Source organism: Solanum dulcamara, chromosome 6 (genome assembly GCF_947179165.1).
Source record: "Solanum dulcamara chromosome 6, daSolDulc1.2, whole genome shotgun sequence".
In the NCBI taxonomy this organism is placed as follows: Eukaryota; Viridiplantae; Streptophyta; class Magnoliopsida; order Solanales; family Solanaceae; genus Solanum; species Solanum dulcamara.
This window is the reverse complement of record NC_077242.1, coordinates 12,756,315-12,778,849: the sequence shown is the minus strand read 5'-3', so window position 1 is coordinate 12,778,849 and position 22,535 is coordinate 12,756,315. Positions and strand designations below refer to the sequence as shown.

Below are 22,535 nucleotides of genomic sequence, written 5' to 3'. Positions count from 1 at the left end.
TCTTGGAGTTCAAATTTATAAAGATTTAAACTCTAGGTAAAAATCAATGGAGTTTGTTTCTAGAGTGTGAACCTTGATATGAAGTTTGAACTTATAAAGGTTCAAACATCAAACACTTTCATGTTGTTTGAAGTATCATGAATGAAAAATATTACAACTTTAAAGTAGGTACAATAATAAAATATATAAGTATTAAAAAAGTTATGATGAGTGAAATAAGCACACATAATAATGCGCGAAAAAGATTATTTTACCTATAGCATATGTTTAAACTCAACAAAGATATCATACATGAAATGTGAAAATAATTGGTTCATCTATACTTTGCTGACAAAATGCAAGTCAAACAATTGGAGATAGCTCATACAAATATTTTATGTTCTTGCAAGGATTTGCTCCACAATCTGGGAAGCCCAACAATTGGAGATAGCTTATACAAATAATTTATGTTCTTGCAAGGATTTCTCCCACGTTTGTTAGAAACGCTTTGAAAGCAGACAAGAAAGAAACTTTTTTTATAAGACATAGAAAGTCATTATGTTATTTGGATTGTAATTATATCATTAAGCCAGAACAGTCTTGTGCTAACACCAGTATAGTTACTTTTGTGTACTATGATGCATAATATTAAATAAATGAAATATCTCTTTTTAACAAAAAACATAAATAAATTGAAGTTGAAAAGAAGTGGCGCAATAAGAATTTAAACTTCAGCATTGATTGTTGAAGTTGTTGTGTTGTGGAGTTGGAACCCAAGCGTTTCTAAGCATACGATCTTGAGTTTTCACTTGTGGTTCCACTTGTCAAAAATTTAAACTTCAGCATTAATTGCTGAAGTTGTTGTGTGTTTCAGTTGAGGATGATTTTGTCCTAAAAAAAGGTTCATGTTAATAAAGTGGCTAAATGTTAATAGCTTTAAAAATAGTGATTAATATTTAATAGATGGTATCAAAAAGGGCTATTTATCGATTTTACATGATGTAATTGCTCCTCATTTATTATACTCAATTTTACATTGACCAATTTATTTTAATTTTCTTCACTCATTTTAAGATGATCTCTCAATTGTTAAACCTGAAATTTCAGGGTTTTCATTATAGTTTTATAATTTAGTGGAATTGATTTATTATGACTACTTGTAAATTAAATAAAAAAATATGACCTTTTGAAATCTCTTACGTATAAAAATAAATATCTCTCATATGTAAATCATTTACCTCTACAATTAATTTTTGATAAAGTACCTGCTGAATTATTGAAACACATCCTACTTGTAATTGTTAATAATAATGAGATTATTCTCTCAGACATTGCTATTACAATTATTATCTTCTCAAATTAACGTTCACAGGGCCTTTGTCATTTTTGTGAATGTTCCAAGATTTATTTTAGGCTTGAGTATTGTACAATATATATCTATGAATGAGTATTTGAGGTTGAAACAAACAAATTATTGAGTTAGCAGTACGTTGATGGGTTCACTTGGCAAAAAAAGAATTGTGAAATTTGAAAACATGTCACTGAATATAACCAACAATAGAATTGTCGTTTTGTTTTCTTTACGTTTTTAATTTCTTTAATTTTCATCATTTTTTTTTTCTTAAATGGAAGAAAACACACACACATTTTAAAGAAGAGAGTTACCATAAAAACTCTCTTTTTTTAATGAAAATATTATCTTTGTGAATTAAAGTGTATACACACACTTTTCAATTCAATGTTAATACTGCGAACCCTTCTACATCGCGACAAAGTATACCATTTCCAATAATGTAAAAAAAAACTATCACTACAATGGAAATGGAGTACATTACTATGAAGAGAAAAGTATAAGCTTGGACATCGTGGTCCGGTAAGAAAGACGATAGTCGAAGGACGGTATGTTGAAATGGGCAGCTGAGGTTGAAGAGCATAAGAAGTAGCTGTGGTTGAACTAGCTTACCACTATTATCGACTTACAAGCTTAGTTCGATCCTCGTTTAGCACATTCTTCAGCTCGTGTTAGTGCATCAGTTATAACATCTATTGTCCAATCCTTGACATCTTCCTGCATATAAGCAATCAAATGAAACATCATGGTCATTCAAATTTTGTCATGCAGCTGAAACCAGGAAGAATTTCAGGGAAATAATTAAGGTATCAGAAGAAGAAAAGAACAAATGGTACGTTCCCACTTTATAAGGTAACACAGGGCATTTAAGACAAGATGCTCTTGCATTATATCAAAAATAAGTTTCCAAATAAAACATACCAAAAGAATTGCACTGGTCCTAACCCAACAGAACCGTGACACCAAACCAAAGTAGAGAAAGTTCGATGACTATGTCAAAATCCCATTTTCTACAGGCTTCTTCCTCGTGAAGTAATTCAGTTGAAAATGGACTCATTGAATTTTTTATATATATTTCCAGACTTCCATTATTTGGATAGACATTTTTTTTCGAATTAAATTTGTAATATTTCACCCGGCATTGAAACTTCCAATTTTAAAATATATAGCTAAGAGTTCTCCATTGGTCCTCATCACTTAATGGCCTTAATAGCTGGTTGGCTTTAGATGTGCGATTACTTCCAACATATATATTCATCATTTTTACTAATTCGGGCCTAAATTTGAGAAGAACAGGACTTTTACCATTCCAATCACATTGTATGTGAGAGTTGGAGATATTAAGCGTGTACAAACTAGAAGGAAGATCTGAACAGTGAGAATAAAAAGTTAGAAAGGAAAGAAGCAATTCATATGGGAAAAAACATATGGCCGGGTCAGCAACAGAAAAGTTTGGACTATGATGAGTATAGTTTAAAAAAAGAGGTTTGGGAAAGAAAATTGAACCCAATAGAAAGTGAAAGAGAAGATGAAGCAGGGGACTTGGTTGACCTTGATAGAGTGGTTGCAGTAGGAAGGTTGCGGGAAAAAGACCCATGAGCCGGTGCATGAAACTCTGCCGAATATGATGGATGGCACGTAAGACACAAACTCATGGCTTCCAGTGCCAGGGTTTTGGGGTTAGGGGGATTGGGGTTGGTGGAGACTGGGAAGCCTTTCTAAGAGGGAGGTGCAACTTCAACTTACCGAGGACATGACATTTGATAGGAGGGTGTGGAGGTAGAGTATCATGCTAAAGGGCTAGTAGGTTGTACAGCGTTTTGCTTTTTTGTCCAGGAGTATTAGTTTCATTTTTATGTTTGCTTATTCATAAATCTCTAGTACTACTTATTTGTTTCTTCCATTTTGCTTATCTTAGTATCTTCTTGTTGTTACTGCTTATTATTACGCTTCCTTTTCATAGAACGTCTGTCGGAAACAACCCCCCTACCCTTACAAGATAGGGCTAAAGTTTGCGTACAGTCTATCCTCCCCAGATTGTTTATCAAAAAAAAAAAAAAAAACTCCCATCCCCAGGCACCACTTGTGGAATTATACTGGGTATGTTATTGTTGTTGTTATATCCGCCAATCCTTTTTCATATTTTATTTTTTTAGTTTCAAAAGCCAAGATTAACAAAATATAAGTTTGAACTTATTTAGATTTATTCAAATTTAATTTAAAAATAAAACTTTAACAATTGAGATATACCATATTAGTTCATATAGTATTTAGTAAGTTGTTGTCTCCATACATGGTCTTGAATAATTATTACCTCATGAGCTATTTTTTTGGGCTGAACTAGGCGAAAGGTTCATTTTCTTAACATGATATTAGAGTCGGGCTCAGTCAACCCCACCTGTGTGAGCTTGCTCATATTGCCAGCCTCAAGCTTGGATATACGAGGAAGGTTGTGATCGGTTGACATCCAGTGTAAAACTAATCTATTTATGATGAATCCGCAATCACAAGGAGCAGAACTTGACTATTTTTGTACAAATTTCTTCAACGGGGACAAAATTTAAACAACCTCAAATGATCCTATTTTCACCCTGTTTTGGGTGGCCTTGAGAAAGACCATGTTGGCTTTATAACAATTTTCACAATCCTTTACAAATTGCAAAACTTATCTATTTTTTTAACGGATTTGGCCATCTGATTGCAACATGTTTTAGTAGAGTTTTTAAAAGTAAATGATTTGATGTCATGTCAATGAGGATTCAAATAGACGACACGAACTTGCTAGACTCTAGAGTTTCAGGTATTGTTGTTGTTATTGGTTGTGGTATTAGAATCATACTCATCCATGTTATTGCATGCGTTCCCATGTTATGTTATCCACACTCATGTTGCCAGCAGCCAGGCCTCCAGTTGTCTAAGCCAGGACCGGGTGGGAAATGGGGAATTTAAAGAGTCCCACATTGGTTGAGCAAAAATGTTGTCTTAGACATTCTCATTTCATGAACTAGCTTTTGAGATGGCGTTATGCCCAAGGTCTATTTTCTAAACATATAAAGTGACTTGAATTGTAAACATTAATAGCCTAATAGATTGACCTGTAGTAATTTGGGATTAAGGTGTACTCGGTTAATTGGCTGATTGGGGTTATTTTGGTGAACCAATATCACAGTAACAGAAGTTTGACCTCCAAAGTTTCATAAAAAGCTATGCACATCAATTTGCATCTTCATTATTAAGGACTACTAAAAGAAAACAAAAGGTACAAAACAATCAAAGCTAAGCTAGCAAACAGTTCCTAAAGTTGACTCAATGCCTCTTATGTAACACCTGCAATTTGCAGTATTATTCTCCCTTTATAGTTTTCTTCTTCGCACCTGCAATCCACTATGAATTGTGCTTGGGCTAGGGATGAGAGATATATTATGTGCAGTGAGTTCAGGATGTGTGGCCCCAGGTGAGAAGGGAGGAAGATGTTGATTGGCTTGAAAATGGTTTATTGCAGAGTTATGAGGAGAAAAAAAAGGCTCTGCAATTGAGTATTACCACTCATTACACCAAGACTAGCCTCATACAACAACTACGCCTCAGATTAGTGATATAAGTCCTCATGGACAACCAAAGATATCCTTAATACTACCTATAAAATCAATATTGAAGACAAATAAAAGGTGTAAATAATATAACAAATAATAGGGCCAAAAAGTTGTGTTTTTAGCTAAGTGCTACAGAGGACACATCCCTAAACTGACTCTAATTATGTAGCTTGGCGAACCATATTAACAGGCAAATTCAAGATATACTACATTGTCTAAAGTTCTTTTTCTACAGAAAGCATATGCACAAAATCCAACCGAACGGCTAAAGGACTGCCACACATCAAATTCAGCTATTCTTTTTTCGTGTGTTCTTCAAATCCATGAAAAAAGGGCGCAACAATGAAAAACACCTTAGTAGTGGCAACATCCAAATACCAACACTTCCCATGGAGACCTAAAGTAATAAGGCTATGAAGAGGCTTAACAATGAAAAATAAAAACAGGCCTATGAAGAATTTTCTAAACTATAGGAGGACTCAAGGATTTAGTTAAAATCTATCTGGATCCCTTAGATCTATCTCTGCAAAAGACATTATGATAGCTCTATTACAATTAGCAAGAGACCTTACAAAAGCACTAACACAGTTTCAGATTTTGATCTTGTCATAAATACCAGTGTAAGTGCACATTCACAATAACAGTGACAAAGGGCTTCACCTCTAACATCACTGATAGATGCAGATAACAGGGGCAACAGAAAGGAATAATGGAGTTACAACAAACGGGGGTAAGGTCTAGATGGGTTGGAGTTAAATAGAGAGAGAATCCCTCTTTGGAAAGCCATGAGGAAATATCGGGAGCGGATTTAGTGCAGGTGTGAATCATTTGAAAATGCTGTGTCAGTAACGACAATGACTAGTCAAGAGTAAGCTGTCTGCAGAAGGAGATGGAGGAGAAGTACTGATAGGATCCCAAAAGGTAAACCAAGTAATAGATGGAAGGTATACAATTAACGGGAAAAGTGAAACAAGATTCTTATAATAGAGGAAGGTGTACTTGAACAACAAGATATGATCGTGAAAAGTTGAAATAAAAGGTCTGTGTGACTCTCATCTGGTACTAAGAATAAGTTCCTAATGCATTCCTCTATGAAAATAAACTTATTTTAATTAAGTTAGCAAACAGTTAATTGCTTGGAATAAGCAAGTAATTTTTGTGATAAAACTCTTTTCTTACAATATCTTTCTTCAATCTTGATAAGTAAACAAATACATACACTAATTTTACAGTGATTCATAATGTTTGAATAATTTTATGTTTTTACATTTGCAATGAGCTCAAACGTCCTTAGATAGGAGGTTGTGGAGGAGACGGATTAGGATAATAGGTTAGCAGGTAGTAGTGTGTCGTCTCGAAATCCATCCATACTAGTAGTCATAGTATTGCTCCTATAATTTCTTTTCCTTTGATTTATGTTACTATTTGTTGTATCATGTACTTCATCGTATCATTTTTGTTGTAATTACTGTTCAATAAATGCAGGTAATTGCAGGAATGGTCACTAAAAAGGCATGTGGTGTTGCTGGAAAGATGTGTGGCACCACCAAAAAAGTCACTGGAAAGATGTGAGGTGTCGCTGAAATTTTTTCCAGAAACACGCTCAATGCTACATAACAATCACCAGGAATTGCCACAGTGCTATCAGAACAATCACAGAAATTAGGCATGATACTATGAAACGGACACGGTAAATAAGAGTGATGCCCGTAGGAATGAAGGCAATTTAGATTTCTATTAAGATCATAGAAGATTCTGATAGCATGTGAGAAACTAAGAGGAAAGAAAATATGTATTACTTACTTCATGATAATTCATACAATACACACTTACTTTAGGTGAAAAGCAATCAACATCATGCATCTAACCCATGTGGAAAACTAGCATATCACTAGTATAGAAACTTAACTATCTATCTAACACCTTCATTTTGCACTACCGTTGGCATGCCTAGTTCTAGGCCAACAGGCAACCAATGTGACCATAATGATAAACCTCTAGACCCTACAACACCATTATGGTCATTATTGACATTCTGCTAAAAAGCATTCCCACTAGTAGACTGAATGTCTTAAACTATAGGAAGATTTCTGACCCACTTTGTTTGTTCTCTAGAATGTTAGCAGGAAAAACACCTATTGCCAGATGAATGGAAAGGTTAAAGAAGTAATGCATTTACCATCTTCAAAGGTTCCCCTGTCCTAAGCTTTGCATTTGGACGAGCTAGTTTAGATTCAAATGGAGTTCTTGGTCGCACTTCCTGAACTTTTTCCCATTCCTCGCGGGTAAGCATCCTAACTGTTCCTTGACCAGCAGGTGCATTCTTTATTTTTCGCTCAATCATATCTTGTGACTTCGAGTCATCATACTGCATGCAAACACAACTGTAACTTATAAGCTACTCAGCTGATTTAGATTGTAAAACATACGAGCAAGTTTACTACACCAGAGAATTGAAAAATATCTTAGTGCTAACCATAATTTCCACACATCCCTACCTGTAGAATAAAATTTTAAAAGTACCCATGATGGAGACTTTGAGGTTTGTGGGTTCAGTCAGCTAAATTCCATCAAACTCCTCCATCAATATCAACAAGATTTGACTTAAATTTGTTTTACATAATAATGAATGTAAATAGAAATAAGTGCCATTAATTCAAACCAAGAAAACCGAAGGTATTCTACAGTCTATAAGCAATTCTACTATCGAGATTCCATTTCTTTGGTACATTAGAGCACTAAAGTAGTTCTCCTGTTAAGATTATGGATATCAATGAAGCCTATCTCAAATTATTTCACGTCACTCCACCTATGAAGCAACATTTAAACTTTGTCAAGTATCAATTTCCCCAACAAATGAATATATATTAGGGTTTTGTCCATTTTTAAGATCATTCCAAATTCAGCCAACTACTAAAATAGGACTTTACACAAACTGCAATGGAGCATCATACCATCATGAGAAGCTTTGCGAAAAGTGCGGTGCCAACGACAGTGAGTATCATGGGCATCGTAGCAGTATCAAGGAATGATCTTGAATCAGGAACTTGAACAAATAACTGATTCTTCCGAGGATCTTTTCGTTTCTTCTTCTCTTTCAATTCAGCAACCTTCTTCTTCAACGTCTCGCTGGGGCCATATTCACGAGACAAAGTGTGAATTTGTCTACAAAATTTGCGAATACCCAGCATGATTATACTAAGAAATTGAATCAATTATCAACTGGGTACCGTAGATAGTGCATCTGATAATTGAGTAGAAGAGAGAATATGGAAAATTTGAAATGAGGGGTTAGGGTTTTTGATTTTTCGAAGCTGTACAACAGTTATTAAACAGATTTTCCTTTGTGTCTGGAAAATTTCTATGTTCTTGCAGTTGAATTGTACAACTTTCAAGAATTTGAAAAATAATAAAAATGTGTTTGGCTCTTTTTTTTTTCACTATAAATAAATTATTTATAAAGAGTCAAAAACAATTTTAATTTATATTTGATGACCAAACACAATAATATTATTTTCACTTTGAAAATAAAAAATATTTATTTTTTTTTCAAATTTTATAATGAAACAAAATGACTCACTTAAATTAGACCAAAAACAGGAACACTTCAGTGTGAGTTCCCCCTAATTGTTTTTCTCAGTTTCTTTAATTTTTGGTTGCGGAATGACTTGAAGGCCTTTATATTTGACTTCGTTTGTAAATTGGATTCTTATACTTATGACTTTGCCAACTGAACCCTTAAATTCACTGAAACACAATATTCAAAAAAATACTCACAAAATCAAAACTTTTGAAAATAAAAATGTGGCAGAACAAAAAATAACCAAAGAAAGTATTGATTTGCTGTAAAAACAAAAGAAATTTTTGAGAGAGCATTTAGAGATAGGGACAAAAAAATTGGTTGGGTGGGGCAGGGGAGGGGGGTTGATGTTAAGAAGAAGAAAAAGAAGGGGATGGGTATGATGGGTGGATTCATAGAAGAAGAAAAGGTGAGTTGGGAAAAAGAAAGACTGGACGGAGTGTAGGTGTGTGTATGGGGGTGGAGGAGGAGGGGTTGAAGGCCGGAAGAAGGAAGGTTTTCCTTTTTTTTCTTTTTTTTTAATTACATTTTTTTCAATTTTTTAATTTTAATAATTTTTAATGTAAAATATTTAACTTCACTCACTTGAAAATGCGTATAATGACACATTTTTCCAACTCAACAATATCAATGCCACGTAAGTTCGGTCAATGGTCAAACGGGTTTAAAATATTGTGTTTTGGTGAGTTAAAGGGTTCAGTTGGTAAACTTGTAAGTATAAGAGTCCAACTTACAAACGGAGCCAAGTATAAGGGTCTCCCAGATCGTTCCGCCATTTTTGGTTAGATCAAAATTTGCTAATTGAATTTAGAGATTCAAATGATTTTAAAATGTATTGTGACTAGATTTAAAAATGTATATAATTTTTAAAATTTGAGGATTTTTATAATTTATGGACCCTTAATTTCAACATTATCCTCTAGTCAAGGAGGATGATTGAAATTGAGTGAATCATTAAGTGCAACATGCACACCATCCTCACTCATAACGCTCTGAATGTATAACTGTTCTGAGACCCTGTCCGCAAGTTTTTTCTTAAGTAGGCGTAAAAAAAAATTCAATTCTGAGCTTCTGAATAATTTCTTTTGAAGATGATCGTGTTATACACTAGAGTTAGAGACTAGCGCATGTTGCTATGATCAGATAGACATGAATTATTAACGTAGAAAAAGAAATAAATAAAAGTATGAATTAATACACAATATTCTACTAAAACTACTAGTTGACAACTTTCGCTATCAGCGCCAAAATTTGATGAGCGCAAAATACACAATTATTTTGAGTGTTTCACTAGTTAAAAATAGTATAAATAGATTATCTTCTCCATATGTTATCACGATCCCAACCTGTCGTGACTGACACCCACAATATTTATTCCAGTGGGAGAATCATTTCTACAGCCAACTTATCAACTTAACAAATAAATATTAAAATCTTGCAGAAGCATGAATATAACCAGAAAATAATACTGAGTTTCCATAAACTCAGCCAATAATTTTTAATTACTACGAAAATGCGGAAGTCAGCACATTCTAGGAATTGAAAGTCGTCCATATCAAAACTCTAACCAGTGTCAATGTAAGAAAAGGGGAAACACTCTCCAAACAGAAGTCAAAATAATAAAACAGTGACTAAAGTCTTAGTCCTGGAAAAGGGACTAGAACATGAAAGAGTTCATGGCAGCTTGAAACTAACAGCTCACCCTTGAACTCGAACAAGCTTAATCTTCTAACCGAGGTCTCTTCGCAGTCGGCTGAATATGCCCTGTACTCAACAAAAAGGCAGAGCAAGAGTAGTATCAGTATACAAAAACAACGGTGTACTGATAGGATCACACGGTTAGCTAGTAAGCGGATCATAGACAAGTAAACTCAACTCAATAGGCATATACATATACAAAATAAGTCAACAACATCTCAATATCACAACTCAATGTCTTCCACATGCTATAATTCCACACAGGGGTCCTCTCAAGGGACCTACAAGCAATCAACTTTGTGTCGGAACGTGACACCCGATTCAAATTATGTGTCGGAACATGACACCCGATCCCAAGATATCACAATCATAAGAGCATTCAATGTTTACAACATGTATACCACCAAGAACAGGTTCATCACAATAACAGGCCAGCAAGTGATCATTTCACACATAATCTAGCATGTTTCCCTATTCATATACACGCATGCATATCATGAGGCAATTTAACAAGTATATGAAACACATACGGGAAACTAGACTATCACTTACCTCAAATTTAAACTTTCACAACCTTACAATGCAAGAGCATTCCCTTTTCGGGTTCGTTCTTCTCGTTCTTGGTTTAGAAAACATTAAATACATAGCAAGGATCTATACAATGGCCTAACTATCAGTAAATATAACACAATTTCACTCCCTAGGCCAAACCCATGATCCTAACCTTACCCTAGGGTTATTTTCTACCATAGATTTTCAGTTCAAACCCTCCCCCAATGATTACCACTAATACTTCTAGTTTCTAAGAATAAAAGTATGAATCTAGAGAGTAAAAACCTTACCTTAAGAGTGGAAATTCGTAGAAAATCAATGGAAATCGCCCTAGGTCGCCTCTTGGGGTTTTAAAAACTGATTGTTGCAGAAAAGACCATTTCTGATCTTTTTCACGACTTAAGTCGCGACTATCCCGCTCTGATGGGAATAATCCTTCTCTGGTGGAATATGTGAAAACAGTGAGCTCGGATTTTATGTTCTAAGCCCCCATTGCTCAACACACCTATTCCAAAGATGCATTAAAATTATACCCTTCACGCCAAATTCGATTTCAAGAGTTTTACTCGCCCGAATGCGATTTCGCGAAGCCGTAAATGCTCTGTATCGTCTTGGCTATCAGCCTGTCTAATCAAATTATAGATTTGACCTCCCATCATTCACGTGATCACCCTAGACTTCATCTGACTCAGAATTCGTCCAAGTCTGGCCTAAGTTCAAATTTTTCGAAGTTACTATCCGAACTTTTCTGGCCCGAATTCCTTCCCCGTTGGCCTATCCCTAACGGCGGGAACAGATCGTTGCATATGTATTGATGTAAGTAATATATCAACAAGTCTTGCTATGTATTATTCATAAAAATAATTCTTAAATATTTATATGGTCAACTTTGTAGATATATAGTAATTTAGTAAAAGGAATCACGATAGTAACTCGATACGGATTTTGATTGTTAGTTATCAATGAGACAATTAGGATGACAAACAAGATATAGTGACATTGTTATTCTACGGCTATATTCATGTTCAATGCTTGCGATAATGTATTTCTACTTCTTGCGAATTTAGAAAGTTGATTACAATTTCCATCAACAAGTAATACTTTTCTTTCCAATAAAGTAAACTCTTGATAGACAAAGCAATGATAAGCAAAGTAACCACATGTGATAGAGCATCGAAAAAATGGTTCATGCTCTAAAGTTTTTGGTGAATACTTTCTAATTTTGATTTTTAATGACAATTCTTAAGCTCATAGAAGAATCAAATAAAAATTGAATAATAAAATGTTGAGATACTTATCAATGCACTTTATTTTCTATTAAAATACAAAACTAACTAATTTCGCAATTTCACTATAAATATTCATCAACAGTTATATGCAACCAAACAATAATATAAATTAAGGTTAACAATTACAACCTCACATTCGTCTTTGCCCTACGAATCCACGTATAAAAAAGAATAAACTAAAGATATAATACCTTTTATCCATAACGAAAAATGTACACACAATATAATATTCAGTACAAGATATTAAAGTATGAAGGTATAAAGTGGCAAAATCTTAAATGAAAGAAATACCCTCTAATTCAATGATATACGTTGACAGAGCTGTGTGCTAATTTCATTTATTAGATAGTCATCATAAAAAAAAAATTAAAAATGTAGTAATAAAGTAAAGTTCTCTTAATGCATGGAGTCTTGTTATCAACTAATGATTGGGTAAGTGCATGCAACTATCAAAGAAAGTGGAATTAAATTTAATATTTGAATAAATTTGATCTTCTTTTATTGAAATATATTTTACTTTCTTCTTATTTATGATCAAAGTAATCCTATGTTGAGCCTTTATTTGGTGTGAAGATCCTTTAGATTTTCAATATGAGTATATATTATAGAGCTTTTAATTAGTGATTCGAAACGGGTAATTATTTTTATGTAGGAAATTCTCAAGGTAAATTTTAATTAAAAGAGCATTTCTATCCTATAATATATTTATATCTATTTATACTTTATTAAAAACATTATTGTTTTTAGAAATATTGTTTGAACGTTTTGTCATTCATTAAAAGACCTCATTTTTAGACAAAGTCGTCTTTTCATCATTTTTCTTCAATTATTATACCATTATTTTTAAGGATAATTTCAGAGACCCCCTTCAGGTTTCACTCTATAACACTCACCTCCCTTATTTTGATTTTGTTGTAATCATTCTTTAAACTTATTTAAAATAAATATAATTTAATTATAATTTGACAAATTTATCCCCTTTTCATATTTATTTCTTCATATAATTAAAAATGACGTATTTAATGAATACTTTAAAAATAAATTAATACAAATAAGTTAATACTATTACATAATATATATGAATACGCATATTTTTTTTACCAAACAATGGTAAACATTTTTGATTTATTTTAAAAGTATTTACTAAATAGGTCATTTTTTAAAAGATGCATTAATATGAAGAAATAATATCAAGAAGGATAAATTTGTCAAATTATAATTAATTTACATTATTTTAAATAGGTTTAAAGAATGGTTACAAGAAAATCAAAATAAGGAAGGTAGACATAATATTGTAAACCATAGGGGAGGTGAGCGTTACAAAGCGAATCCTGAAGGAAGGTCTCTGAAACTATCCCAAAATAATAAGCATATTAAAAATTAAATGGACAAGATTTTCTTATTATGATTAAATTACATGTAATAAATGTATTACTTGGCTGTACAAGTTTGTGTATGCCTGTTCATTGTGGTTGTGATTGTGATGTGTAACTTCATGTTGGATCGGGTAAAAGTGTGTGCGCGCCTATTCACGCAATTGTATATATACATTTATTTATAGGATAAATATTTAAAATCATTTAATCAATGCCATTTAAAATTTATGAATATTAATAATATTTTTAAGTATTTATTTTACACTTAATGAGATAATTTTAAATCGTTTTATAATTAACACTATTTTTAAAATAATCTTATGAACAAATTGATCTCGTTCATAACACAAATTTTTCATAACTAGTAATAATAATAAATTAGAGTTTTTCGAATGCAAGATGGAGTCTTGTTTTCAACTAATGACTGGCATTAATAAAGTTTGTAGTAGAGTGATAAGTACTCTTTCATCCTTAATCAGAGGTCTCGGATTCGAAGATCTCCTTGGGTATGGAGTCACATTTGCCCCCAATATAAAATTTTTAGACGCAAATTCAAATTTAGTCGGATTTTAATATGGATACTGTTAGACCCTTGCCTTGATGGCTCGAGTAGCTCGGGCTTGGCTAGGGATTTACATGATGAACTTAGCCAAGACTCAATGAAATCAGTCAAGATAAAGTGGAAGACCTTGGCAGTGTCATGGCTAAGGAATACAAGGCAAGCCGTAGCTAAGACATGATAAAGTGGAAGACCTTGGCATTGTCATGGCTAAGGAATACAAGGCAAGTCGTAGCTAAGATATGACAATGTTTGGACAAAGCTAAAGCAAGGCAAAGTTGTGATTGTGGCAAGGTTGTAGCTAAACAAGTTCGAGGGCTAAGTGCTGGACAAAGGCAAATGACTTAGGAGACTGGACCACAATGACTAGCTGTGCGGAGAAGGACCTGGGCACAACACAGACACGTGGGCATGCGCAAAGCTGGGCGACCGGGAGCAAATTTGGCGCCAGATTTGAAGGCTTCCATCGTGTGCCTCGCACATGCATGGGCAATTGGGTGGTTGGACAAATTCTAGTCGTTTATGGCTTGTAATTTTGAATTTGAATTTGGTCTATTAGTCGGGGATGTCAGCTGACGTAGTAGACATGTGCCTGACATGTGACTGGTGTTGTGGCCTATTTATTGGCACAAGCAGACCGGTCTTAGGCAAAGAGGCCTAATGTCGAATTTTGTAAAGGCTAAATATTTGTGTGCTTCTTTGTAGCACGAGTTTAATACAACGTTGGGACTTGTTCCTCTACGTGCTTGTGTTGTCCTGATTTCGTAGGCATTGTCTAAGTGTGAAACTAGATTGAGAGAAAAAAAGGAAAGAGTTGAGTCTAAGTTTGTTAGACTGCCGAAGTGAGCTAGATCATCTTGGGTTGATTCCCTTACAGGTACCAAGAAAAACAATTAATGATCGGTTAGGTGTGAATGCAATTATTAAAGAACGTGGAATTAAATTCAATATTTAAAGGATGAAAAACTTTTCTTTTAAAATCAACCCCCCTCCCTCCACCACATCTTTGAATAATAATCAAACTTCTCCTTTTATCATCTTAAAATGCCTATTATACTCTTTCATTGTCAACTTTTTTTACTACTTTAAAAATCATGATTTTTTTATTTTTTTTATTTCATGATACAAATTTTTCATAAAAGCATAAATACTATCTTTTGGACAAAAAAGGTGAGAAATACTATTAAGTATATAAGCTTATGCTGTTTTATAATGAAGTGATTTAGCATAATGAGAAAATTAATTTTATTAATAATAATAATCAAAACTCTAATATTTATTTATACAAGTGAAAATAGCAGAGAATAATAACTATACAAGTATATTTCGATGTAGGAAATACAAAATAATTAATTTAATTAAGGTCAAATTTTTAAAGATTGTATTTATTTAAATTTTAAATTATTTGAAACTATAATTTATGTAATGCTCCATTAGTGTCAATCAAAATTTGTTTATATATATAGAAAATAGATGTACCCCTGTCGTTTATATTGTTTGACCCTCATTCTAAAACTAGTTATTTTAATTTACTTATCCAATTTATGAAATCAAAAGATTTTTTTTTTATTTTTTTACTTTATCCTTAGTATTAAATAACTGCATAAAGTGGCGGTAGTCAAATTTAAAGTTTTAAAGCATTATTAATAATGTTAGTTTAGTAAAATACACCTCTATTTAAATTTTTGTAAGGGGTGTCATACTAAGAAGGGTTAAGTAAGATGAAATGCATGGAGTAAGAGAGTGGAGAAAGATAAAAATATATGCATACATACATATACACACGTTTAATGCATATTATATTGAAATAATGGTTATAAAAATAATATTAAATTTTGTGACAAATTCATAAAAATATTCTTCTTCTTATAATGTTAATGAACATAAAAAAAAGAACTTATAATGATTATTATTCAGAACTGAAGGGAAGTTTAACTTTTAAAGTAAAGTTGGACAGTGAAAATAATTTTCACTGTTAAATGAGGTGGAACTTCTTTGATTAAAACATGAGTATTTGAATTTTTCTTATTTATGATTAAAGTGATTCCACGTTGACCCTTTGTTTGGTGTGAAGATCCTTTAGATCTTCGAATATATTATAGAACTTTTAATTTGTGTTTCAAAACGGGATCATTATTTTTATGTAGGAAATGCTCGAGGCCAATCTTAAAATAGTATGAAGGACTCACGAGGAGTTTCAATAATTTAAGATATGCTTAATCTTATGACATTCAAGAAAAATGGCATGGATGTGGACTAAGAACCTGCTTCAATATATGATGTAAAGTCATGATTTCAAATTACCATTGAGATATGTAATTTGGAATCACGATTTGAAATTTAGATATACTAAAAATATGATTGGAGATTCTAAGTCACAATTATATCATGTAAAGAGTTTATATTAACGAATAACTAGTTGTTGTTATGTATTGTTGACTAGTGAATCTTTATAAAATTATGTGTATTTAAAAAATTGTAATCACAAATAATTATTTATAAAAAGAACATGTTAATATGTAATTTATTAATGCGGCGCCTTAGGATATTTTTGATATTTTATTTATGAATTATAGTTACTCATTTGATAAGATTGCATACGGGTGGTGGAAATTTTGATAATTTTCGCAATCTATGAAATTTTAATATTTATATAAAAAAATAAATATTAAAAAAATATAATTTAAGAAATTCAAATTGCATATTCAGACCAAACTTCAATTTCATATCAATCTTATTTTAAATCATGATTTCAAATTACATTATCAATATAGACTCTATAAAAGTTTTCAACTCGATCTTTTCCTTTCTAGCAAAATGATCATATAGACTATGTTGCACGTTTAAGCAACTAATCAATGAGTAATAACTTTAAGTCATGTCGCTTTCAACATTAATGAAATAACAAACGCTAGATGACATTTAATATCTCCAATACAAGTGAAGTCACAATCTCAAATTTATGAATTTTAAATTTGTCGCAAAACTCACAAATTTTATATAATTTTTCTTTCAAAATAAATGAATTTTTAGCGTATGATACATTCTTTCAGATAATTGATTAAAAATATTAATTAAGAATATTTTTTTTTAATTCGTCATGACTTACGTTTTAGCTAGAGAGACACGTCAATTTTTGAATTTTCTGATAGGAGGCAAACAATACAAAGAGAGAGAAGCTTCTCCTTGTAGATCTGGCACCTAAAATGGCAAATTCAAACGGCGTGTAGTTGCACTTATTAATTCCTATAACAGACAATAGATGTGTGTGCCAAAATCACAAAATCAATGGCCATTTGCCCAACCTATTTTGATCACAATAAATTCAGGCACGACCCATTTGTGGGAGGTGTCGGTAGCTTAGGTTATACTATACAATATAATTTTTATTTATTTAATTCCTATATTTATTTATATTTTAATTTCTCATAAATTCTTTTTTACTTTAATAAATTTAAAATAAAAATTCTATTTTAAAATTAAATAAGAAGAAAGTTTTATTTTTAAATACATACGGACACCATGGAAATGCACACATAAAAATATTTAAGGTAAAGAACATGAAAGTTTTTTTTTAAGAATGAATATTGAATAACAAAAGCTTGCAAAGAAAATATAAAAAACTAAATAAAGTGAAGGGTATTTTTGTAAACAAATAACCTATCCTTAAAATTTATGCAATGCATATTATTTTGAATATAACAAACCAAAGACTCAATAAGAAATAATTTCAGCATAACTTATTTCATCATTACTGTCACGACCTAACCCCGTGACTAGTGTCCGAATTGGACCCTCATATACACACCTATTATCTATAGTCAATCGGCAATTAAACATGATATAAGATTTATATGGGTAGCACGTCGTCTCAAACTGTTACTTATATATATACCAAAATCACCTATTTTTTTGGGGAGTCTTAATTGTCAAAAATAAGATAACATAATATGTAAGCCGACAAGGCTTCCATTCTGAATGTAAACGTCCAAAAACATAAGTCATACTAGTACACCGGACAACATCTATATACAACTCACTCATATGTCTACAGAACTCTAAGAGGATTAACAATAGCATATGACGGGACAGGGCCCCGTCGTACCCCTAAATACACAAATATATACATTATAAGGATTAGTACCCAAAGTTTGGGTTCCGAGACAATGGAGCACTTCAAACTCGTTGAGTAGAATCCTAAGCTGGCGGCTCTCCAAAATGAGTATCTGTACCTGCGGGCATGAAATGCAGCCCCCCGAAGAAAGGGGGTCAGTACGAACTATGTACCGAGTATATAAAGCATAAAATACCGTAAATGAGATCACATCTGCAATAAAGATTCAGGAGCTAATCACTGTACTTGTGTCTTATGAAATGAATACATGCATATCATCATCATATATCATACCCGGCCCGTTAGGGAACTCGGTGTCACAATTATATCAATATATCGTTATATGTATATATACATACCATACCCGGCCCTTTAGCAAGGAACTTGGTGAATAGAGTAGTGTACACTGATACCGTACCCGGCCCATTATGGGACTCGGTGCCATAATCATATCGTCATATCATCATAATATCATATTATCATATCACGTACCCGGCCCTCTAGTAAGGGACTCGGTGAATAATGTAGTGGAATCCATACATGATAACATACCCGGCCTATCGTAGGACTCGGTGAATAATACCATAACAATATGCACGAATAAGGTATCATTAGCAACCTTGTGAAATTTGATCATTATCGGAGACTTAATAGAATAAGCAAAACAGTCCATCATTTGAAAACCAAGACAATAGTCATTATGAATCACACCAATTATGGATTATACTAAAATATGAATTATACCACAACATGAGTTATACCAACTAGGATGGCTGGAATCATACACATGAGTCAAGACATAACAATATAAATTTTGAAAATCAAGAACGGTAGCCATCCGAGTATATCTACGAATAAGAGTTTCTTTGGAATTTAAGCATACGTCATTCGTTCGTTTCATATGGATCATGCCAAAAGAAGAAAATGTTAACTTTACATACCTTTAGCGTTTATACGTATATGCTGTCCAATATTGTCTCAACCTATATTAAAACGTTAAGCACTATGGTTAAGCTATGGACAAGAATAAAACGTAGTCTATCGTTAGTAGGTTATTTCTAAAAAAAATTGGATAGCACCTCTCCTATACCGCTCACTTTTTCCACTTTCAAACCAGCCATATAATCATCAATCAACATCAACAATCCAAAATATTGACACAAAATAAGATTTATTATTGACAATAAGCCTAGAATATTTCCACCCGACTCATGTTACCAAAGCAGTAAATTCGGAAAGTCAAGTACCTCATGTTGTATCTAAATTTTGAAAATGAAAACGGCAAAACTAGACTTTATGACCTCATGAAACATTTAGATCTTTGTCTTAAGTTTCCAATGCAAAAGAAATCAACTCAAAAATCATTTTGCTACAAAGAGATATCATCAAAATACGAACAGCTATACATGAAGGATTTTTCAATCCAGAATCTGGACAGAATTTGTCTTATGATTCATCCTCAGTTTTCGACATAATAACAGCAGATATAGACTAAGATATAAACATAAGAGTTGTAGGTACGTGTATTAGCTTTCCAAAACATGTTTAATATCTAAAATCGAAGGTCTACACAATGATATATTCCCGAATTACTACCAGCTACTCAATTCCAAAAACGATTTTGAACATTCACAATCTTCATACACCTTTTTCCTCCAAATTCAAGAACAACAACTCATCAACAACATCAAAACAATATCAACCATTATTATACATCATCACTAAGCTAATTCCATCCATTTAATCTACCTAAAACAACCTTTTAACCTATAAATCTCAACAAATCACCAAACTAGTTTATAACACTATTTTCTCCGTTCTAATCCGTTAAAACTCTAACTAAACTTGTCAACAATGAAAAGAAGACTTTAATATTACCTTAAATTTGCAGCACCACATAAAATCTTCTCCTTATTGGATGATATCTAGCTCAAATTGAAGTCAATGCGACGTACAACAATTTTCTCTTCAAGAGCTTTGAGATTCGGGGCTTTAATTTTGGTCGGATTTGGTTTTTCTCTCAAGAACTTCCCCTCTCTCTCTCTGGAAATTTTTCTGGATATTTTCTTAGTCTAAAGTATGAAAGAATAGATAAGAATTAGATTAATTTCGTGGGTATTGGGCCTGACCCGAATTAGAATTGGGTTGGGCCGAATTCACTATTTAGTTTGGCCTGTCAGACTTAAAACGTCTATATCTTATTACTCCGATATCACATTTCGTCCCACGACCTATGGTTGGAAAGATATTTCAATTACCTACAACTTTCATTTTTAGAGTTTTCCCAAATTCCCAAATTATAAAGAGGTTATGGCCTCCCAAAGTCAGCTTACCCGAAACGTGACTTTAAGAAAAACATATTTGATGGCTTCTATTTTGATTTGGCTTAAGGGTCCTTCTTGAGATGTATTTTACTACACATAAATTATTCATATAACTTGGCATCTACAACAAATCATGTCCTTTTAAAATTCAAAATTAAAAGTCCTTGAATTTATAATCGTTAGCTTACGAATAATCCAAAATGCAAAAATACGGAATGTAATAATTACTAATCCAACATAACTTATCACATCATAACTAATCTCATCATAACTTGTATTCAAATCAAACGACCCCTAAGGGTGAGAGTAAGGAGTACTTATTGATTGGGGTGGGCAAGTTAATAAAGTTTAATTATTATGGTCTCTCTTATTTCTCTGTTCATATACTATGCGGTAAGTGTCAGATTATACGATGACACTTACTTAAGATGTAGAGTGGGTGCCTGCAAGGACCGGTGGGTTGGGTTGTAACAGACATAGTGAAATAGTGTAAACCATTGTCCATAAAGCATATGCTATTTTTTTAACCCTGAGCTATGTTCTGCCTCTAATGCAAAAGTTATTGCGTTCTCCATAAATTAGACTTAGTAAAGATGGTGTAAAATGTTGCTCTTTGAAGTCCTCGGCTAAGTCTCGCCTCTAAAATAACAGTTATAGAGCATCTAATAAATCAATACATAATGTGGTAGTGTCAAGTCATGGGGCTTAACTTGTTATTTGAGAGTCCTTGGACTAGCAAGTCTTACCTCTTGGGCAATAGTTATAGAGTATCTCATAAATCAAAACACAATGTGATATTGTCAAGTATTGCGTATGAGGCTTAACTTGTTGTTTGGAAGTCCTTGAGCTAAGAGGCAAGAGTTATAGAAAATATGATAAATCAAGACACAAGTCGTAGTGTCAAGTCTTGCCAATGGGCTCGTAACTTGTGAAGTTCTTATCTAAGTCTTGTCTCTACGACAAGAGTTATATAGTATCTCATAAATCAAGATACAAAAAGACAGTGCTAACTCTTGCCCATGGAACGCAACTTCTTCTATTAAAGTTTTTGGGCTAAGTATTGTCCCTAAAGCAAGAGTTATAAAGTATCTTTAAATTTAAAATAGTAAATATGAAAAAAAATTTATCTTAAACCTTGACACTTGAATCTAGGGATCATTTTATTTAAGAGAAGTACAAAATGTATAAAATAGATAAAAAAAAATTTAATTCCATAATTAAAAAAATGAAAAGAAAGAAAAATAAAGATAACCAAACAAAAGGAAAAAAAAGAGAGGAACAAACACAAAAAAAGAAAGATTAAAAAAAAAAGGAAGGAAAAGGAAAAAAAACATAAGAAAAAAAGGTCAGAAATGAGGGGGGAAAAAGAGAAAGAGAGAGAAAAAAAGAAAAAAAAATATAACTTTTTAGTTATCAAAATACAAACTTCATTTATTTTATTAGATTTGAAGGATAATTTTGTCCAAAAAACTGCAAGTAAGGCGGAGCTAATAATCCATATGTAAATTTGATCGAATTTAATAGATTTTTTCAAAGAATATATTTATGCTAATAAATTTATTAAAATATATATAAATATTAAATTTAGAATCTAATTATTATCATTTAAGATTATTATTATGAAATTCAGAACAATGTTTTTTTTTTATTACATATCTTAAGATAATACTCCCTCTAGTTCATATATAGTGAATTGTTTTGATATTTTTCATAGTGGAAAATAAACGAATTTTTCAAAGTTCGAGAAAATTGTTGAGACCTTTTTTTTCTTCATATTTGCCCTTCGTTAATGAGGTTCTTGATTACTTTATATTTTATAGGGGAATAACCAAAAGAGTAATAACAAAAAATAACCTCTAATTTTTGTCCTCGGATATTTTTCTTAAGGGGTATGCGCTACCCCAACATCACTTAATATGAATTAGAGAATTAATTAGGAGTTGTTTTAATTATTTTATTCATATTTATAATTTAAGATATATTTTCTATTTATTGAGTGATTATATTTTTTATGTACTATAATGATAAGTATATTGAGATAAATATTTTTAATAAAGATGACAAATATTTTGAAATAGAAGAAGTACGGGTTAAATTGACTTCAATTTCCAAGTTTACTC

General features: G+C 32.3%; 1 protein-coding gene across 1 annotated transcript; it reads right to left on the bottom strand.

Annotated features, from left to right (window-relative positions):
• Positions 1 to 1,625: 1,625 nt before the first annotated feature.
• Positions 1,626 to 8,379, bottom strand: LOC129893200 (uncharacterized). Its single transcript, XM_055968691.1, has 3 exons — positions 7,878 to 8,379; positions 7,103 to 7,291; positions 1,626 to 2,047 (listed from the first exon to the last, which is right to left on the bottom strand). The coding sequence occupies exons 1-3, from the start codon at positions 8,112 to 8,114 to the stop codon at positions 1,964 to 1,966; spliced, it is 510 nt and encodes a 169-aa protein (XP_055824666.1). The 5' UTR covers positions 8,115 to 8,379; the 3' UTR covers positions 1,626 to 1,963.
• Between the last annotated feature and the right edge of the window lie 14,156 nt (positions 8,380 to 22,535).